A 21,023-nucleotide genomic window follows, 5' to 3' on the forward strand; every position below is an offset into this window, starting at 1 on the left:
TGGCAACAAGTTCTACCGTGGGTGGTATTTCAAAAACGTTTGATAAAAGATTACGGACATTAATTGTCACCAATAAACATTTGCGTCACTACAAAAGACGAAAGAGGAGATAGCTGAAATTATAACATCGTAAAAAACAAATACTAAGAATATCTTTTACAACTTCTTTCTTTATAATGATGATAATTAGCTCCTAATAAAAATATTATGGCAACAGATTGAGACGTTGATGAAGGGAAGCAAAATTTGGGGTTCATACCAGTGACATGTTCATCAGCGAATCTGACATTGAGGATGTATATTCCAGGCTCGTGTGGGCTGTACATGACCTTGTACTTTCTGGGTTCCACTTCCTCATAATCAAGCTCAGACCTGTGAGGCCCTTCAAGTACCACACTGACGCCACCATATCCTTATAAAGAAGGAGGAAAAATATAAAATGTTTAATGATAAAATAGCAAGATATTCATGGAAACGAAATGATTATTTTACATTTGAAGCCAATTTATCTTATTGAGTCTATACAGTGGAAATGCACAAATTAAACTAAATAATAAAATTAGGTAACGGTATATATTTACAACCAAGCGTAGTGAACGAAGGCAAACTTCAAAGAAATCTGTCGCTAGAAAACACACATAATATAGACATAGAAAAAAACTATTTCTTCTTAAAACTAACCTGCACCGGTTGTATCTACAATAAAATGGTTGTCAGAGTTGGCTTGGGCACTTGTTGTATTGCCTGTCAGATGGACTTTAGCAGCATGTGCAAGTTCGTTGTCTCCAACCTTGATGCTAAACGGACTTCCCTTCACAGGTTTCTCGTCCGAACGACAAATACTAGCTGTGTAAGTACCCCTCTCCTTTGGAGCGAATGATGCAATTCCTGTTTTGGTAATTTAAAATGCTACGTGAGTAACTTGTAACACAATAAAGAATTAAAAACAAAAATGCAAAGATTTTATGATTTTTCCCAGTTCACTTACCATTAACAATTAGATGGACATACTGTCACTTTAATCAACATGATGTTTGTGTTTTATAAATATGTTTATTAAATTAAATAACAAAGTATGGCAATGGCGTTGTCTGGATCAAAGACAAGACAAATGCAGAATTACAATGAATTTTTGAGATGATATTTAATACGAAATAGAACCAGATGCTTTTCGTGTATTTTGTGCTTTAAAAATAGAGAAAAATAGAAACCTTAAAGAAAGTCAAAAACGACAAAATTGAAAAACTACAGGCTCGGTTTGATTGAGTCTGTTCATGGACGACAATGGAAAGTACAAGTTACCATCTACGCCCCTAGCACCGGCTTATGCAGTATTCAACAATTAAACAAAGTTTAGCCCAAAACCAATATATTCCGTTGCCAACTTGCCATTTAAACCAGACAGTGCATAAATCTCAAGCGGCTTTAGCGGTGAAACATTAGGCTTCATTCAATGCATACCTAGATTTCCACCTTCTCCCATTTTCTTTAGGATACATGGTTCAATGGCTCCTGATGGCTTCTTCAAAGCTCCTACAAGGTCCACTATTTCTGGTTCTATTATATTCAATGAGTAATCACTGCAGTTGGCAATCGACATCTGAGAGCGTTTTCTGCCTTCACCTACGAAAAGTGAGTGAGTATATTTTATCTTACAACTTCAAATATCAATGAAATGTGGATTGATTTTAATTGCACCAACAAGTGCATAAGTTTCAAACTGCACCTTTACTTTAAGACATCTGATTTTTTTTTTTTTTGCCTCTACGCATGTCGGTAAAGAGTGGAAAAAGGAGAAAAAAAAATTTCACATTTACATGCTAGTTTCAAGTGAAAAATTATTTAGATTTTTTTTATTAATTTCGAGAGTAAAAAGGGTGTTTCAGTCTTTACCTCTACATATTTATTACCTAGTGAAATAATCCATTAAATTTACATTATTTATTTTGAACGGGTGTACATGCTGGCAAGCTATTGCCTTTATCAATATCACCTGTACATATTTTCAGTTTTAACATATTTACATAATATACAAAGGTTTTCTATAGAACACATGTAAAAAGTTTTAATCAATATAGTGTAGTAGTCCAATTTAAAATGTACATTTTGCAATCATAAGGAACACGAGGACGAATAACATTACGTTCTTATTTTACAGTATTCATTGTGACATCACCTAAAAAAGAGAACGCATAACCAATTAATTATTAAATTACACATAAGGATATTTTAGTCCGTATTTGATATTAAAGTGATTTGTTAGTAAGGAAAGAATTGAGTAACGTAAAAGCTATATTTACTCTAAATTTGACAGCTACAAATAATGCCAAGATCTTGTCTTTATTGTGTAACAATGTGTAGAAAATTATTAGTTATGTCAATGTAGGCGGGGTTATTTCGGCATTGACAAATGATATTAGTTCTGCCAATGTAGGCGTTGACAAATGATATTAGTGTATGCTTCTAAGTAATGTGTACGTGTACGTCAGAAATGACTTTAAATTATATACAAATCATTCAAATAAATATAATTATGTGTTTTGATGTACGATACAGATTTTAAACAGAGCTTGCAATTTGCAAGTTATAATCAAATAATAAAAATATCAGCTAAAGTAATATTACCCTAGCCAAATTCCAAGGCTACATTCTTGATGTTATTAGACATAATATCAAGCCATATGGTTTCTTATTCACAATAAGACATAATTCAGTGTCTCATTTTACCTTTCAACTAAAAGTACATTTATTTTCCCTCACAACTGAAAGTATGTAACCTGTTTTTCACATGTAGATATTATCAAACAAGCTTTTTGACATAAACAGCTATTTCAATAATAGAAGCTAGTTAATTGATGAGAGAGCACTGTCACATTAAATCAGTCCATGCTAGAAAATGCATAACGTTATCTTCTATGCCATCTAGATGACTATGACTAAGTAGATATATAGACACGGGAGAAAGACGAGTTCCTCTAAATTCAAACAGTTCTGTGGAAGTTTACGCGATTAATCATGCTTTATCTGATAATAATACATGGTTCATCCGACATGTTATGATTAATTGAATAATCTGTTAAAACTCATAAATATCATGTGTTAAATGTTTGAAATACACTTTAAGGTTAATGTTTTAAATAACGTGTATGATAATTAGGTGTTTACAAAAATAGATTTGAAATCAGGATAAGTCAACATCGCGAAGCATCAAAATATTTTCATCGGAATTTAAGATATGTCTTCTAAATTCCAAAACCAATCCGTTACGCAAATGTCAGTGTAGAGGTGGTCCTTTAATGAGCGAGTCATGGATTCGACATTTCATTCACCACAACAATCTGGAGAATGAAGGAATACTAAAAGATAAAATAACTCTTAGATGCAATGGATTAAGTATAATAATGGGTGGATGAAGGAGGAAACTTATAACATATATGAGCCGCGTCACGACAAAACCAACGTATTGCGTTTGCGACCAGCATGGATCCAGACCAGCCTGCGCATCCGCGCAGTCTGATCAGGATCCATGCTGTTCGCTATCAGTTTCTCTAATTGTAATAGTGTTTGTAAGCGAACAGCATGGATCCTGATCAGACTGCGCGGATGAGCAGGCTGGTCTGGATCTATGCTGGTCGCAAACCAATTATGTTGGTTTTGTCGTGACGCGGCTCATATAATACACGGAATCCCTCAAGAACACCCAATATGACAAAATTGTAAATGTTGCAGGCTCAGTTTGATTGAGCCTATTCGATGTCTTAAAATCTTGAAATTGTTTAAATATTGAACGTAAACTAGTAATATAAACATGAAAGCTGTTGATTTAGAGCACTCAATGATACCCTTAACAGTGAAAATTGCTTCCTGGATGTTATTAAGATAAATAACTTTATTATTTATGATTCTTAAATGATTTTGCAAGTATAAATTCAAAAATTCTTTATATATATAACAGTCTTTAAAAAGTGTTATTAATATAGTGAGATTCTACCATCAATTAAGTTTGAAGAGATACTTACACTTTATGTAAAACAATATAAAATTTATTGCATATTGTTTTGAAATAGTAAAGCAATGATGTGATGACGTCATAATTTTAAATTATATTTTTATTTGCTTTAAAGTAACACCGTTACTGTAAAGGTCATATAGCGAAATTCCAGCTTAATGATAAAGGAACACCTCAGGTGCACCTCACGTATTAATATATTCATGCACAAAGAGCCACCTGAGTAGAACGACCGACCTTGTGATAACTACCTGTATAGCTTTCTCACATAAAAGAAACCTTTTTTGAATAAAGGTACTTCTACAAAACAATACCTGGGTGGATCTGATACATAATTATTTCTTTAATGTGTTCCAAATCAATTCTTGGTTTTTGTTTTGTTCTAATTAGCGATTTGGTTCCCTTGCACATTTATGATCTGGCAAGCCCATGTGTTTTAGCAGACACCCTGCAATGCACTGTAATTATTTTTATAGCATGACCTACAGAGATGGAATGGAAAATTCTACATTGTATTATAGTGTTTCTCTCGTTATTTAATTACCTCGGCACAAAGTCAAGTATTTCCGTAAAACACAAACTTTGCACATTTCTTGTGTGTTTTGTCACTTAAACCTTGACAGTGGATCTGGAATCTAAACCTGTTTTGACAGTTTGAGTCTGTTTATCTCTTTTTTAATTAAAAGTGAATTTCTGAATATTTCAAAGAATGGGTATAAGTGATTTTCAATATAACTATTTTTATAACAATTTTGATATATAAGGTCTTGTTAGTATTTTGGAAGTTTCATTTCGGCTATGCCGTATAAAAACCGACAGCTTTCGTTTCTTTCCGTAAATAGAAATACTCTTATAAGCGAACCTGTCAAAGAATGTGGTAATAAAAAAGCCACTTTAAAACAGCGTTTTTCTTTGCTCATGAAAACAAATTAAATTTTTTTTATTGATGTGAGCATTATTGCAAACTGATTGTGCACATACAAATCAAATGTGCATATAAACTTTAGAAAATATTACCAGAAACTTTAGCCTGGAAGGGAGATCCTTTGATTGGTTTTCCCTTAAATGATATGTTGATATTGTAAGCTCCTGACGTCATTGGAAGGTAGCTAAAGGTTGCGTGGGAACCTTGAACGTTACGGGTGACATCTGTACGTGCCGGTCCATCAATTGTGACCTGAACATCATCTGCAAAATATGGCAGAATGATATGTTTTTATAAATCTCATTTAATTTCTAAAATGTCACAATAAAATAAGCAATTTTATAGCATATTAGTCTAAAACCTTTAAGTAATGATGCAATTTTTTATTTTATTCTTCAAAGGATTTATATAATCAATGAAAGTAACATGTTATAAAAGATCAATTATGCTGTTTAGCACTCGTTAAAAAAAGTCATTCCAGATGGGTTTTAGTGTACACTTTCCTAGCTTCTCAAGGAAAGAAGATTCCTCTAATGTACAGTAAATTGTCACTATCATCAAACTATCATCTTCATTATATCCCCGAAAATTCAAATAAAGTATTGCCTTATCATTCAATGACACTACTATAATTTTGATACGTACTTTGTGTTCCTGATTTTGATACAACTGTGAAACTTTCTTGCTCTCCGGACATACCGCCAACGAGACCGGTGCCATAAACTGACACGAAACCTCCATCAATGCTGTCAACCAAACATTGAAATGGACTTCCTGAAAATAAAAAGTAAGTATTTATTAAAATCCTGAAATAAGGTGGCAAACAGGGAAAAATGAAAATAAAGAGACATTTTAAAAAAATTTGAAGGTTTAAATTTGTAGTTCATTGACCACTATTTGGCAAACTGCAAAAAAAATAATAAAAGCATTAAAATTTGGAAATGGATGATTCTTTGACAGTAATGAACGAAGTTGTTGAAAATCTTTGACGCTGTTTTATTTAGTCTGTTCATATGAAACAATGAAATCTGCGATACGCCTCTTGTCCTTAGTATCAGCTTAAGCAATGCACACAATTTCAAGTTAAAACAATTAATGATCAATATACGGATTCAACTAACTAAAATGTCATTTATTAATCGATTTGATTCTATTCATTTAATGTCAAATTCATGTCAAATACAGTGCTATAATTAATTCCGAAATACAAACAAAAATGTCAAAATCGGGGCTAAACAATTAAGATATAGTTATGATTTAAGAACTAAGATACCAATGATAGATAATGATAAAGGGCATTATAAACATAAAGGCAAGATAAACTTGTTCATAGCATAAAATGTTATAGACGTCGTTTCAATTGATTTGATTTACGCATAAAGAAAACTCTAAATTCTCGTTATCAATTGAAGCAATATCAAATATATACACAAAACAAAACAATGCTTTCGAGAAATATAAATGGAACATATCTGTTTTATATGTTTACTTTAATAAAGTCAATACATTGTATTATGTTATCATAACATCTGAACCTCACCGTTTTATTTTCTTTATTGCTGAATTAGCTTGAAAAACCTAAGCGGTTTCTTAATTAGATCCAGCTTAATAGTATTATGAAGAGCTCTCTGAATTTAATCAATAAACAAAAACAACGCTTTACGTATGGAAGTATATGATTAGATCTTATCGTCCTAAATTGTTTCGTAACTTTTATGGGCGATGCAGGTAACGCTGTTTTACACCTGTGCATTGATCTTATCTTTAGTTTTATGACATATAATGATGAAATTAAACATAGGAAATTATGTTGTATAAATGCACCTGCTACTTAATTCGGAAACAGATTAACAACTTCAAAATATGCTGTTGTATGTAGCTTTTATGCATTCATTTTTGACGTTATCTACTAGATTAGACGTTTATGAGATCGGGGAGTGACGTAAACTCTATGACCACATCTAATAATGATGACGATTTTAATGACATAGTGATTCTGACTGACTTAGAGGTATCTTACTTCTCAATAACTAAGCGAAGAAAAAATATCTTTAGCTTTATACATAGATTTGAACCTGACAAAAAACTAACTAATGCATGTTCTTTCAAATATCTTTATTTGAAAGACCCTGACTCAAGTAAGCATTGATTTTTGGACCCTTTTGAAGAAATTGCAAATACTTCAAGTCACTAACAATCCGGGAAATGGTGATCCCTCAGAAGTACTAATCACAACAAAATCACATGAAAATTGCAGGGCCGGTTTGATTTAGTGTACATGAGAGATAATGTAAAAGTTCAACATCCCAAACGCCCTCTAAAGTTTCAGTGTTGAACCACATGTTTCAGTCCAGCTGGTTGCCTGTGTATAACGTGAAAAATGGTGGCATTATGTCATTATGTCATTATACTGATTTAAAAAACCAAATGTTACGATAAACTCTGTATGCAGCAGATCGTTTGTCATTTTCTTTTTATTTCTGGACTTTTTTATATTTGTGAGATTTTTACTATAAGATACTTAACACAAAATTATTAACCAACAGCCGCACTACTTTAACTGAAATTCCATTGCTTCCAATCTATTTTCTTCTCCTTCTTTTTTGCCATTGAAATCGTTATGCAAAATAAATATAGATAACAAATGTTGCTAAATTTTATCGTTTATGTCAATTAATGTTTTATTTTAATGTGTATTTTCTTCTGTGAAATAAATCAAGAAAATTAACAATCATTATTTATTGCCTGCACTATTCAAATTTTTGAAATTATACGCCGAAGATAGAATTTTGTTCTATTTTTGTCCAAACTTGTTCTATTTTTGTTAGCTGTTATTCTATTTGTGATCAAAGAAATCGGATTAATGGTGTCGGAATGTTTCATCTGATAGGATTCTTATATTTGTATGCATTCCTTTAGTAAGTACATCGGAATGTTCAAAAATTAATTAAGCGATGACAAATTAAGGGGTTATTTGAATATTTGAACAAACATATTAAACGAAACTTTTCAAAAGTTTTTTTTATTCAAGTGTTGTAAGTGGTGAACTACTTTAAAATATGAGCCGCGTCACGACAAAACCAACATAATGGGTTGCATCCGCGCAGTCTAATCAGGATCCATGCCTGCGCATCCGCTCAGTCTGAACAGGATCCATGCTGTTCGCTTACCAACTCTATTACAAGTAGAGAAACTGATAGCGAACAGCATGGATCCTGATCAGACTGTGCGGATGCGCAGGCTGGTCTGGATCCATGCTGGTCGCAAACCCATTATGTTGGTTTTGTCGTGACACGGCTCATATAACTTATTATTCCTACACTGTGGATTAAATTGTCATTGATGTCATACATTTAGACACTTTTCATACATATGACAACAACAATATCAATTACATTTGTAAATCAAAGCACAGAAGGCGCTGAATTTGTTTGGGTCTCAGAATGTAAGAAAGGTACAGGTTTTGAGATTATATGTATAGTGCCACCAATGCTTTCCAGTGTTTTAACTGTAGTAAATTGGCTATAAGACTAATTGCAACACTGATATTTAATCCAATGTTTATTTGACTTAAACAATTTGAAAAAAAAATGAGTTGCCTTTACTGGGATTTGAACTCCATCCCTCTCACTTCCTAAGCGAGCGCGAAAACCCTACAGCCACGGTGAATTTATATTTAAACTGCCTGAAGAAAACCATATTATTCTAAATTAGGGCTTGTAACGACTTTAACTGTTGTTTAACACAGATGTAAATAATCCTGGAGCTTACTATAAGCATGTATATTTATAAAGAATCAAAGGGCTACAAGTTCTGTGGTATTTTCTGATTTTTGCAATCTAAATCGTACTGTAGATCTGTATGTATTTTTCTGTATAAGTTTATTTTTATATATTATAATTCATTTTGCAAGGCACCAGAGTTTGATTCATACGGAATTCTGCATAACTAGAGTTGCATCAAAAAATCATTTATGTTCATTTTTTACGACAGTCACACTTTATCCTTGCATATCGCTACTTCCTTAACAAAGACACTTAAAAAGAATTAAAAAAAAAAAAGTTTCCTCGACTGGGATTTGAACTCAAGATCTCTTACTCACCAAGCGAGCGCGTTACCTCTGCACCACGGAGAAGTTATACAAACAATGGCTGAATAACATCAAGTCATTCTAAATTTAAAACTTCCATTGCATTTCATGTTTGTAATCCTTATTAATTTCGAGGTATTTTGTTCAGGATAAACCTGTTGTTTAAAATTGAAGTAAATAATTTAGCGAAAATCTTCTCGCCCAAACAGTCCGACATGTAGAATCTATATATTCCACTACTCGGTTAGCGTAGTATTCGGTAATCGACATCGCTAAAAATAGTATTTTCATTGATAAAATCATATTCATCCGCGTAATTTGTGATTGTGCATTTATTGACAATTCTATAAGCCTACGCTATTTTTATACTTTGAATGCGTTGTAATTTGTTGGATACTTGTAACAAAATAAAAAAATTTTTTTCTTTACAATCGCTAGTTTTAAGCTGTTTTGAGAACTACTTGTTGTTAGGTTTGTTGTAAACTTCTGTGTCAGAGATTGAATGTCCGCTTTGTATTTACTTATTTTCGATCAGAAAATGCAATAAAACAATATTAGAAATCTCCGACCATTCGGGAATTATTTTGCTTGAAAATTAATGTGCCTGTCTTTGACCATCTTTACGCAGTGATCTCCCCTGAATTTTTCGGCGTTAGTGTACATATTAAGGGAAGTAACTGCTTCAAAAAAGTGGACTACTTTCGGCATTTGCAATTAACAGCATTAGACTCTGAAATTTCGCTACCATTATTTGTTTGGTCTGACGACCCAAACAAATATAAAGGCCTCTGGTCCAAAACATAGCGAATTTAATATAATATTATACATTTAAGGTTGTGCCATGTTATTACACATTTTATGTTTCAAAGAAGCATGCGAAAAGAAAACAATCGATTTATTTTATCATCATTCGAACAAAACATTAAATTACAAAAATCGTCATATTCAAATCTTCCGTTATTCTATCTTAGTAAATAGTTCTGTCGTTCATGTGTGTATTCATTACATTTAAAGGTGCTGACGTTGATATTTATATTTTTTACATTTAAAGAATACATTAAAATCATCTTCCGTATTTCGTGCATTAAAGTAACCATAACATTTACGAGGTCTGTGAATCTGTGAAAGCAAAAATACATACTACATAAATGCATGTCAAAGCAAAAGTACATGTTATGATAGGAAAATATAATTATATATATTAGATATGCAAGTTCCTGACAGATATGTACACTTCATGACAGGCTGTATGACACCGTATACTCTGACAGTAATTTGAATACGTCTTTATAGTTATTCATAGTCGTTTTTCTTGTCTTTTTTTAAATGAAATGTAACAGAATTGAAATTTCTTGATTTCCAATCTGGTGCATGGAGTAGCACCTTGTCTCGATAAATTCACGAATTTAAGGCGACCCAGGCCGCCAGATTCACAGTCCAACGCTTTACCTATTGAGCTAATCGGCGGCTTTATCTTGACCACTTCTGGTTTCATGTCTGATTTTATACCACATATCAGAGGAGTAAATTATTATCCGATATACAATCATAAACCCTACGTCACAGATATTTATATTTATATAATATTGACATTAGATGATTATACATCTTAACTTTCGTTTTATCAAGTAGAGTTTATTTAATTCGGAATGAAAAGATTAATTAAAAAGAAGCTGCTTCTAAATAAATCGGTCTATACTTAATCTGTTTCTTAAGACGCGGATAAATACGATATAGACTACCGGCGTGAAACTACTTTTATATCTTTCATCCGCGAAAAAAGTAGTTACTACCTGCTGATTAAATCTGGATAAGACAAACATAAAACTCTCTGCTACAGCGTAATTTAGATGCCAAACATATTTTAAGTTTTCTATGAATTATGTATATATTTATGAGCTAGATGAATTTGAGGTGATTAACACGCTTATGAGAGGAGAAATAACCTTCAGAATGTCAAGAGAGAAATTTGAAAATAATAAGGTTGAAAATAAACCTTTGGCGTTGATTCTAAAATGTATAGCATTCGAATCCGAAGCGCACCTGTGTTTTATATAAACTTATCGGCACGTGTATATGAAAAAAAAGCTCGAGTAAATATATAACGCCCCGTTTTAATATGCTTAACAAAATAAAGTGAAGATTTTAATTGTTTTATATTAACAACAATTTACGACTGTTTATTACAGAAAAAACGAACACTTAGCACATTCTCCCCCGCATAATTTTCTATGAAATATTCCTTGAATCTGATGTCAAAAAATACAACAAATTTACAGGGAAAACATTAGATTGAAAATAACCTTCAGCTATTGAAAATAAAACTATGTCTAGACAAGCGTTCTGGATATTGAACGCTGGCAAGTATGAAGAATTAAAGTTACAAAGTTATTATCCTACTCAAGTACTTAAAAAGTAAGCAGTAATCTTTTTCTATCTAAATGTTTTGTTCTGCCTCTGTCGGTTAAATCTTCTTAAATTAAATTTTCTTGTTTTCATTGCTGTCAAATCATCTTCACTTTTCCAGATATCTTTTTTTAAAACAAGAAAACAAGAACATCTGCATTAAAAGGTTACTATATATTGTTCAGAAGTAATTATTATTATTGATCTAATTTGAAAGTGCAAGCAAGAAATTTTCTTCTGAAGGACGATTACATACTGTGCGAGTTTTACGGCTGCCACACAAAACAGTAAGTTATTACCAAAAGTACACGAGCTTTATGCAGTAAAACTTGTTTTCAGCTGGACTGACTTTGCTTGTAAAAGACATTGCAATACATTGTATTTGCAAAGGTATGACAAATGTGCTAAATTCTTATTTTGAAGCTTAAAAAATGACTTAACCAATACGCAAACTTTCAGATTTTTTAGGAAAAGGGAAAGAAATGGACAAGAAATTCAAAATACTTTTACAAACATTACTCACCGTCAACTGCTGCCCCTTCGTAGCACATCTGGACCTCGTGTCTACCCTGAACTTTGGGCTGGTATGAAACATTGATGGAACCATCGCTGTTGTCTATAATCTGAGGTTTTAACCCTTCCGGAGTTGGCATCTTGTACTGTAATACACAAAATAATATAACATTTTAAAAGCTAATACATTATTAGTTATAAAGGTTTTTGACAGGTTATATAGTCCCATATAAATGATTGTTTGTAAATATAACAATATCACCTGAGGCGCTAAAATTATATAAACGTCACGATTAACCAATGAAAAGCGACGTTACAAACAAATCTTCATTTTAATGTTATACTGCATATTTAAGACGATCGACATTCATTTCTTTACAAATTATACTAATCAAACTATTTCAAAATTCCAGACAATGCACATGTTTGTGTAATCATAAATTTATATAACAGTATTTTTGCAAACTTGCTTACGTATAATAGCTAATTGTTTAGTAAAACACACTTTCAACACACCTGTTTTTAATGTTATTCCCTTAGTTACCGATATTCACTTAGCACTTTCAACATGTAGAAACAATTGGTTAAACCTGGTTCTTATCTTTTTGGAAAAATAACAATAACTTTGCAAATTGGCGCCAATTTAAAGAAAAGAAAAGGTTTCTTTACCAGATTAGATCTTTGTACCTGGATACTGTTTTGTGTTTTGGAACCATCTTATTCTAATTATGTTATAATATTTAAAACAGGAGTATACACGTATATGAGTGTTATTCTATTAAGAATGTAGTGCGTGGAACAGAATCTTGTCTTAGAGGTGCTTCTCAATTCTTTTTAAAGTTTTTTAGCAAAATCAGATACATGTATTTTGGCACTTGCTATTTCTATGACAAGATAATCACGTGATTTGGGTGTACCATAAATATAGATCTAGGCCTGTCAGCCAGTCAGGCCAGGCTTCTTACTTTCAGCTTTTCAATTCTGAAATCCATTTTATCAGCAAATGGACATTTACAATTTCAAAACGATGGGGTCTAGTTCAGTATCAAGCACCGAAATAGACCCTACCAAAGTACAGATATTATATCAATTGTTGTTTAACAAAACAAACATCAGCCGGCACATTTATGCATTTTAACATGTTTTGCACTGTTCATTACTAATTGTTGAAATTATTCATAATTATCAATTGTTTTGTCCATAATTATTGAAAGATGAAAGAGCGTATCTCAGATATTTAGCTTGGTAATGGGTTAAATATGCAATGTATCTATGCATACCTAAAAAGTTGAACGTTTAAAAAAACATAATGAGAATGAATATCATTTGAATTGTTTTACCACTCTTTATTATTATTTGTTTTATTTTGGAATGAAGTGGGTGTTTAAGTATATTTGGATTGAAACGTATGCTTTATCAATGAACGCACCTGTTATGTTGATATTGATCTACGAGGGTTGTTTGATAAATTCGCGAAAATCACGTCTTAATTATCTAAATTTTGTATTTCATTACAAAAATCATAAAATTACATACAAATACATAAAACCTTTTTATCACCTTCTCTGCATAGATAGAGTGAATATTATTTTAACAAAACCGGTGCCCAGTTTTCCGTGTCTATAGCAACCAATGCAAACCTTAGATCGGTTTTAATGTACTCTTGAGATTAATGTATAATTTGAGGCAAATAAAAATGTCGCGTCAAAATGGCGACAATTTTGATAAAATGTCTCTACATTAATAAAAATTGTTGAATTACAAAAGAAACAATTTACAAATCAGCTTGTTTGTACGATATGCTGTCTCGGTAAGAGAACATTTTATTCTGTCTACGAGACAAGTTTGTTGAGAAAGTTTTTTGTTGCAAGCAATGCCAAAGCTTTTTCACTGACTCATTGTAAATAAATGCATTTCACTATACGTGCAGGTAACAAGATTCGTTGTAGGTTTTTTCTGTTACTTTGCGGTTAACCAGAATGTCGAGCTTAACTATTCTCAGATAGGAACATGTCATGGTTTTAACGTGCATATTGATAAGTATTGTTGGTGAATTTAGCTTCCATTACAATATATTTTTGCTTAAATATAATTATTTTCACAAATACCGATCTTATGCTTAGTGTATTGCTTACTCGTATTTTGTAATTTTAATTTCCTATAAATGTTATAATTCTTAGATAGGATTTTGTTTTATCCACCATATTGCAATAACTCTTTAGCATGGATTAGGAATCATCAATAATTCCATCTCAACAGCAGTGCAAAAAAGTGAATCCATTTAGCGCATTCGTTACTTTTGATACTGTATACTTTACTATATTGTTTGATTACAACGTATGGAATATCTCTTACCATTGTTTTTTGAGACTTGAAATATTTGCAGGTAAATAATAACAATCTGTTTGGGAAAAGAAGTTGAAAAGAAGGGTGATTATGGAGAGAGACTTATTGTGCTGGTGTTCCGTATTGACATTTGTAAGGTTTGCCTGCCTGCATAAAGCTTACTAGGTAGGATTGGTTGCACATTCTATAGGTAAAAGCAGTTTAACACATATTGGCACACTTCCCAGACACGGAACCTAATCACTCAGCTTTAAAAATCTGTACAGACACTAAAGAGCTATCTTTTTCTTTGTGAGTTGAAGAAATCTCGTGCTCATTTGTGTAAAAAGCTTATTGTGTTATTTCTAGAGGTACATAATTGAACGTTAATTAGATTTGAGGAAACAGAAGAGGCGTATAGTCAAACATGTTTACAAGACCAGCAAAAGAACCCAAATACTGAAGCTATATAAAATATGATAAAATGTATTATTTTAATGAAAACATTATTTCAAATAAAGGTGTCGTGTAGAAAGAAAAAATTTACATTAAGTAAACATTCTGTTTTCCTGCTTTCCTATTGGATCAAATATTTCAAAATTACCTTTTTTAAGAAATCACCTCAGTTTTGTCAGGAAAATTCAATCCGACCATCTTTCTAAATATGACTTTTTTAAAAACAAAGATCTTAAATGTAAAAGATTTTGGCTATATCCATGGCATTTTCTTTTAAATTTCCATAAATCGTCCATTAATCATGTATGATGTTATAACAAAGAAAACGCTGATTGTACTTTGATTCTATACTTATACTAATATACTAATACTAATTGATGACTTTTCAGAATATATGATGATATATGAATTGTATCATAATTTACAAAATATACAATCAAACACATTCCAAAAGTAAATATTTTTTTAAACTTAAAATATGCTACTTATGTTGAAATGATGAATAGATCATTTGGCATTACGTAAATTCTTGCAGAATATTCGTTCAATATCTGTGGGCGGGAAAAGCTTAATTTCAACTTTTGACCTTCAGTGATATAACATTATTATCAAACCTTTATATCATAATACGTATTTCGAAAGAGCCAAAAGGTGTGTGTAAAAAAAATAAGAGATTGTTTTTCAATTTATAGCACAACGTCGTTTTTATTAAACAAGTAAATTATTAATAAAAATAAAGATTAAAACCTAAAATGCTTATCATAGAGCATTATTTTAACTGCGCGAAAATTTCAAATAAATACCTGATTACATATAAAAGGTAAAAGTTCCATTTTATATAATTAGGTTGCTAGTGTACACTTTTTGCTTCCAGACTATTTGTTGTGAAGTGATTTGAATCGTTCATTTTCGTAATTGCCAAGTCAAAATCGAGATACAGCAATTTAGTACGAAATAGCTGAAAATCTCGTTATTTATACTTTAATTACAGATACATCTATCCAAATTCTTTATATACAAGGGTAACAACATTGTATTGACTTTTAAAATGTTTCTTGTTTATTTGACAATTTGGGTAGCAGGTTATTTTTTCTTTTTATTACATGCATTCTAAGATATACATATTCATGTTTTTTAAGAATCCGTGTAAATGACCAAAAAGAGGGTCAAAATGTGCAAAATAGGCCTAACTGTCACACAGCATGAATATGGTGATGAATACTGCAAAATCAGTCACACATAGCATGGCAATTAAATTATTACTTGAATCTTGAATCATTTACTTTTCTCAAATCTAGAAATCTTTTCACATTTTTCTCAAACATTTTGATACAATTGCAGCTTTAAAACTATTTATTACTTGTTTTTGTGTGAATATTTTCTGTGAATATATAAAAAAAATCAAGCCGTCACAAAAATGTATTTACACCCAGGAAGCTATACCTAGAATATTGACACCTAAAAGCCTACTCAATTATCGTCAAATAACTAGAATTCATTGAACCGGAAAGATACTCTGAAAATAGAAACAAGGTAATCAAAAACTATCAGACTGGGATACATTTTTTACATACGTCTGTCTGACTTTATTGCCAGCTAATTCAGCAAGAATGTACTGTAGTGAAATTGCACGTGCATTCGTGCAATGCTTGTAAAGAGATAAGTGTTAGCACGCTACATACGAGCATACATGCTCCCCTATTAAAATGAACCTATCTGGACATTTTTTATAACTTGATCTGCAAATTTTATTTAAGAGCTACTTTAGATTAATTGAAACATTAAAAGCTATTTCGAGTGCTTGTTTACAAATAATGTCATCGAATTGCATCTTGCTATAAATAAATTTTTCAGGGAAGAAGAATAATATCTACAAGGATAGGCTACAAATATTCTGAGAAAAGTTTTAAGAATATTCTCAGAATTATTGGATGGAAACATTGCTTGATCTAGCTTATTGGCCATGCATGCAAAGTCATTTGAAAGGTTTAGAAAATACCATTTTGATAAAAGCTACTCAGTTAATTTTCTGGCGTAGATCTTTTACCTTTGTCATGTGAATACATTTAATACTTTGTAAGATACTAAAAAAGAATTCTAAACAAAATGATTCTTTTAACAGATATTTTGATTACTAACAAAAGATGCAAACAGTGTGAATGTTGCTGAGACCAAGAAAACAAGTGAAAGAATATCTTCCCGACTTTGCTTTCAATATTTCGCTCTGCAACACGAAATATTGTATATGGAACTTTTCGCCCTACATTGTTTTACAGTACATTAAGGTTAAGAATGCGAAAAAGAAATGAACGAGAAACTTAACAATAAATTATGTTTCAATGGTAATACCGCTTCAGCCGGTGCCGGGTGGGGATGGGGTACGAAAGATATTGCACTTAACATCATCTCTCATGATCAAACTTAATTTAACAAATTCTACGGCTTTGCTTTCGTTCCTACCTTTTCTGGACATTATATAAATTGCAAGTCAAAGAGTACTTTGATATATAGTTAAATACATTCTAGCATATCTTTCCCCAAAACTCAATTCTTTCAAGTTGAATATATAGGCATAGATCTAATTCTCAACCTAATAAAAAAGGTATTAAACCTAGAAACTAACAAAATTTGTACCTTCAGTTTCAAAAGACAAAAAATAACTGTTTACTTAACTTTTAAAGTTTTCTGGAATTTGAAATCATGAACCTGTCTAAGCATAATAAAAAGTGTTAAAAGTTAATGCATTTTACAGTCAGCGTCTTGTTTTTCCTTAGTTTAAAAGTGTTAAAGTCATTTCATGGATTTCCTTATCGTTTTCATTTACGCAGCTGGTATAAAATAACAAAACATTCCGCTTAAAACGCGAATTTCGCATATTAGCAGTAAGCGCAATTTAAATTTACTTACTCTTGTATTCAAAATATTGTAATTTACGTTATAAATTTTGTTTCTTCAACCTGCATCATAAAATTACCCGTCAGCTGTCTAGATTTATAATGTTCTTTTACGGAACATGGTCCTGATAACTTCTTTTCTCTTATTATATAGGAAACTGCTTTGCTCTAATTATACACATGTAATATTTTGCGATCTATTACGCCTACATTTGAAAATAATCCTACAAGCCAGTGGTATTTCTAATGCAAAAGGTTTCTGGCATATTATAAGAATGCATAAATGAACTGTAAGGAGTGCCAATATGATGCTATTTGAAATACGCATGCATATAGATATCAAAATCAATTTGTTTTAGTTATGCGCACAAGGGTCATTGAAAGTCTAAAGCGATATATTTTTAAAACCCCTATCTAAGTACCATAATAGAAATAGGATTTCATTTTTTTGCCCTTTTTTGTGTAATCTTTGCTATGTAATGTGTTTTAACATGGTTATACATAATGTCATATATATGTTGTTCCCGTTTTGTGTATGTTTTATGAAAATAGAATGTTGGCCGATTGTATATCAAAATATAACCAATCAAACTGAATTTACATTGATTCTTTTGAAACATGAGTTATAGATACAGGGGGCGGTCAAAAATGTTAATCATATGCAATGGAATATGTTAAGCTAAAAACCCACTCTTTCATTGGAAACACAAATTATCTTTCTTGAAATGAAGGCGATAATTAACGCTCATTTGTGCAAGAATGAGAACAATAATGAAAGTACAGCCTAGATGGTTCTTACAAAAATGCCGACACACATGAAGAAAAACCCACAGGGAAATAACAAGAAAATATAAATGTAAGTGTTTATGATGTTTGTATCCTCTTTAATGTGCGGAGAACGGTAAAATTAATCATAAGAATATGCGGAGGACGTCTTCGCACTACTTTATGGATATCACTACACGTGCGGTGATACAAGTAGTCCACGTGATGAACTGTTGAAGAACTATTTTAACGAAAAGTATAATATGAAGGCGTGGCGAGTTATAGTGTAATTGTATAGAAAGAATGTAATTATGAGATACTCCTGAAAGTAGATTGTTTTTCGGTATCCTGCAGACGATAAAATTGTTGTCTGTTAGTGCTCCTGGGTGTTTGATAATGTTTTTTATTCTAACATGCTGTGTAAATGTATCGAATTTGTGACGTCAATATTGCGAAATGGGGGTATTATTATGAAATTGTGAAAAAATGGTTAATTTGTTTAAGTTTTATATGTTACGTTGTATATCTGAGAATAATTCCTGTGTGCGAATTGTGTAGTTTTGTAAAATATTTGCATGTGATTTTGTGATAAACTTTCATGTGATTTTGTGCAATTTTGTCAAATGCTTGCAGTATGACGCCAAATTCTGTCAGTGTTTGTGAGTCCAGACCTGGTTAATATAACAAATGTATGTTAATATTTTAATCAAATTTAAGCTCCTTAATTATCAAAATTGAAAATGTCTGTATTACATTTGTAACCTTTATTATCCTTTACCTCGCTAAATATCTTAAATGGAATTGTCCATCTTTCAATCTGGACAAATCCATTCATTATCTTAGAGACATTTTCAAAATATGTACTTGCTGAATAGCGAACAGTGCAGAGCTTGACCAGACAGCATTGGTGTGCTGGCCGACCTGAGTCTGCACTGGTCGCATATACGAAATAAATTGCCACTACAAGGCAAATAGTTATAACCTAAATACTTATATACTGAAACTATCGTGATTTTTTAACAACCCACAATGTGTTCACACAATCATTCCTCTTGTGGCAGAGTGGATTGAGGAATCAGAAATGCAGCCACCGTTTAACCCTGCGTGATCGTAAGAGGCAACTAAATGGGTTCGAATTATTAGAGTCTATGCATCTCTTAGCTCCAGCAGATGAGGTGGTTTTTACCCTTGGTGTTGCATTAAGTTTTTAACAACAGAATTTAGCAAAAATCATCTTTCATGTTTCAGTGCCATATAACCTAAATTGTGTTGATGCGCCGTAAAACCAAACAAAACGGAAATACATAAAGACCTCTATATGACACAGGTGTTATCTAAAATTAGCATAAGTAAAGACAAATAAACACCAGCGATTGAAAAGATCTTTTATGTGATAATTAATAAGTATAAGATATCACTATTATAAAAAGCAACAACCTACAGCGAATATTTTCACCCACCTTTGCTCTTAACAAACCGCATTTTATTTGTATTTTATGTGAATACGACGGCACTGTTTAATCTTGTTACCACATAAGAAGTGAGTTACACCTTTGTACGCTCCTAAGTAGATTGCATCGAATCTATAACAATCTTTTAGTTGTAAAATTCTGCGTATACTAGAACCTCAATACACGAGATACCATGATTAGAAGATTAGATAATACTATTTTTGTCTTCCAAACTGAAGATTTTTATACCTATGTCACGTATGCATTGTAACGCTTAGATTGAAAATCTCTAGATTTTATGAATAAACGTTTCAAAACGAATTCAAACGTATTGTAACATTTGCGTTTAAAAATATTTTACGACATCGATTTATGACATTGAGTTACGACATTAAATTATGATATATATCCGGCAATGACGTCAAACTTGAGACTTTCTAGATGCTAGGATAAAATTGCTATGCTATATTTTAGGCATTGTATCACAATTGAAGATCAGGTTTATGCTAGGTAAACATTTTAAAAGTAATGTAAATAGGAATTCGTTTTATTCCGATACGTACAATTTTCAATTTCCTTGAGTATTAAACAAGCTTCAAACGATTGAAATCACTGTGTAAATAAATAAGGTTTTGTGCCGGTGCACATTTCCGTATCGTAGCATATGTTTCTACTTAAAAATAATATAGGCAGCGCGTAATTATGTTCTCAATGTAAAAGTTTGAAACACTTTCTCTTAAGTGTTGGTATGAATGGTGAAACAAAGTTTAGTTTTGTATTCATCAGTTATAATTCGTTCAATGCGTCTTTTGACCTCGGAAATATCAATCTTTTAATTTATTTGTACATGTACAACAAGCCTTTAAGACAAAATGATGGCACATCTAATCATTTAATATAGTTTAGTACTGGAATAATACGAGTTTTAAAATATTATTAAGATATCTCTTTTAATTATTTATTTCTGATAACGGTTCAATCATATTCTATAAATAGATTATTCAACCTAAAGATTTTAAAAATTCCCGGCAGTTGAAGTTTTTAAGTATCGCCATAGTCACATGGAATTGCATCATTCAAATTCTGTTCTAAAAATAGCTTATTCAAGCAATAAAGCATTCACCTCTTTCTCACACAGTAATGTCGGAAAACTAAAATGTTGCAGATAAATTATTTCACTATGTTTTCC

At 31.6% G+C, this 21,023-nt stretch overlaps 1 protein-coding gene across 4 annotated transcripts in view; it reads right to left on the minus strand.

Annotated features, from left to right (window-relative positions):
* LOC132757815 (filamin-A-like) overlaps positions 1 to 21,023 on the minus strand; it is a 152,523-nt gene that overhangs the window by 10,497 nt on the left and 121,003 nt on the right. For all 4 annotated transcript variants that reach the window (XM_060749240.1, XM_060749259.1, XM_060749251.1 and 1 more), the window contains exons 2-7: positions 11,954 to 12,089; positions 5,580 to 5,708; positions 5,027 to 5,197; positions 1,462 to 1,623; positions 682 to 888; positions 260 to 412 (exon numbers count right to left, since the gene is read on the minus strand). In XM_060749240.1, the coding sequence (XP_060605223.1) occupies positions 260 to 412; positions 682 to 888; positions 1,462 to 1,623; positions 5,027 to 5,197; positions 5,580 to 5,708; positions 11,954 to 12,089 (958 nt within the window). The remainder of the gene's footprint in view (positions 1 to 259; positions 413 to 681; positions 889 to 1,461; positions 1,624 to 5,026; positions 5,198 to 5,579; positions 5,709 to 11,953; positions 12,090 to 21,023) is intronic.

This window comes from Ruditapes philippinarum, unplaced genomic scaffold (assembly GCF_026571515.1).
Source record: "Ruditapes philippinarum isolate M1 unplaced genomic scaffold, ASM2657151v2 ctg244_1_1_1_1, whole genome shotgun sequence".
Classification (NCBI taxonomy): Eukaryota; Metazoa; Mollusca; class Bivalvia; order Venerida; family Veneridae; genus Ruditapes; species Ruditapes philippinarum.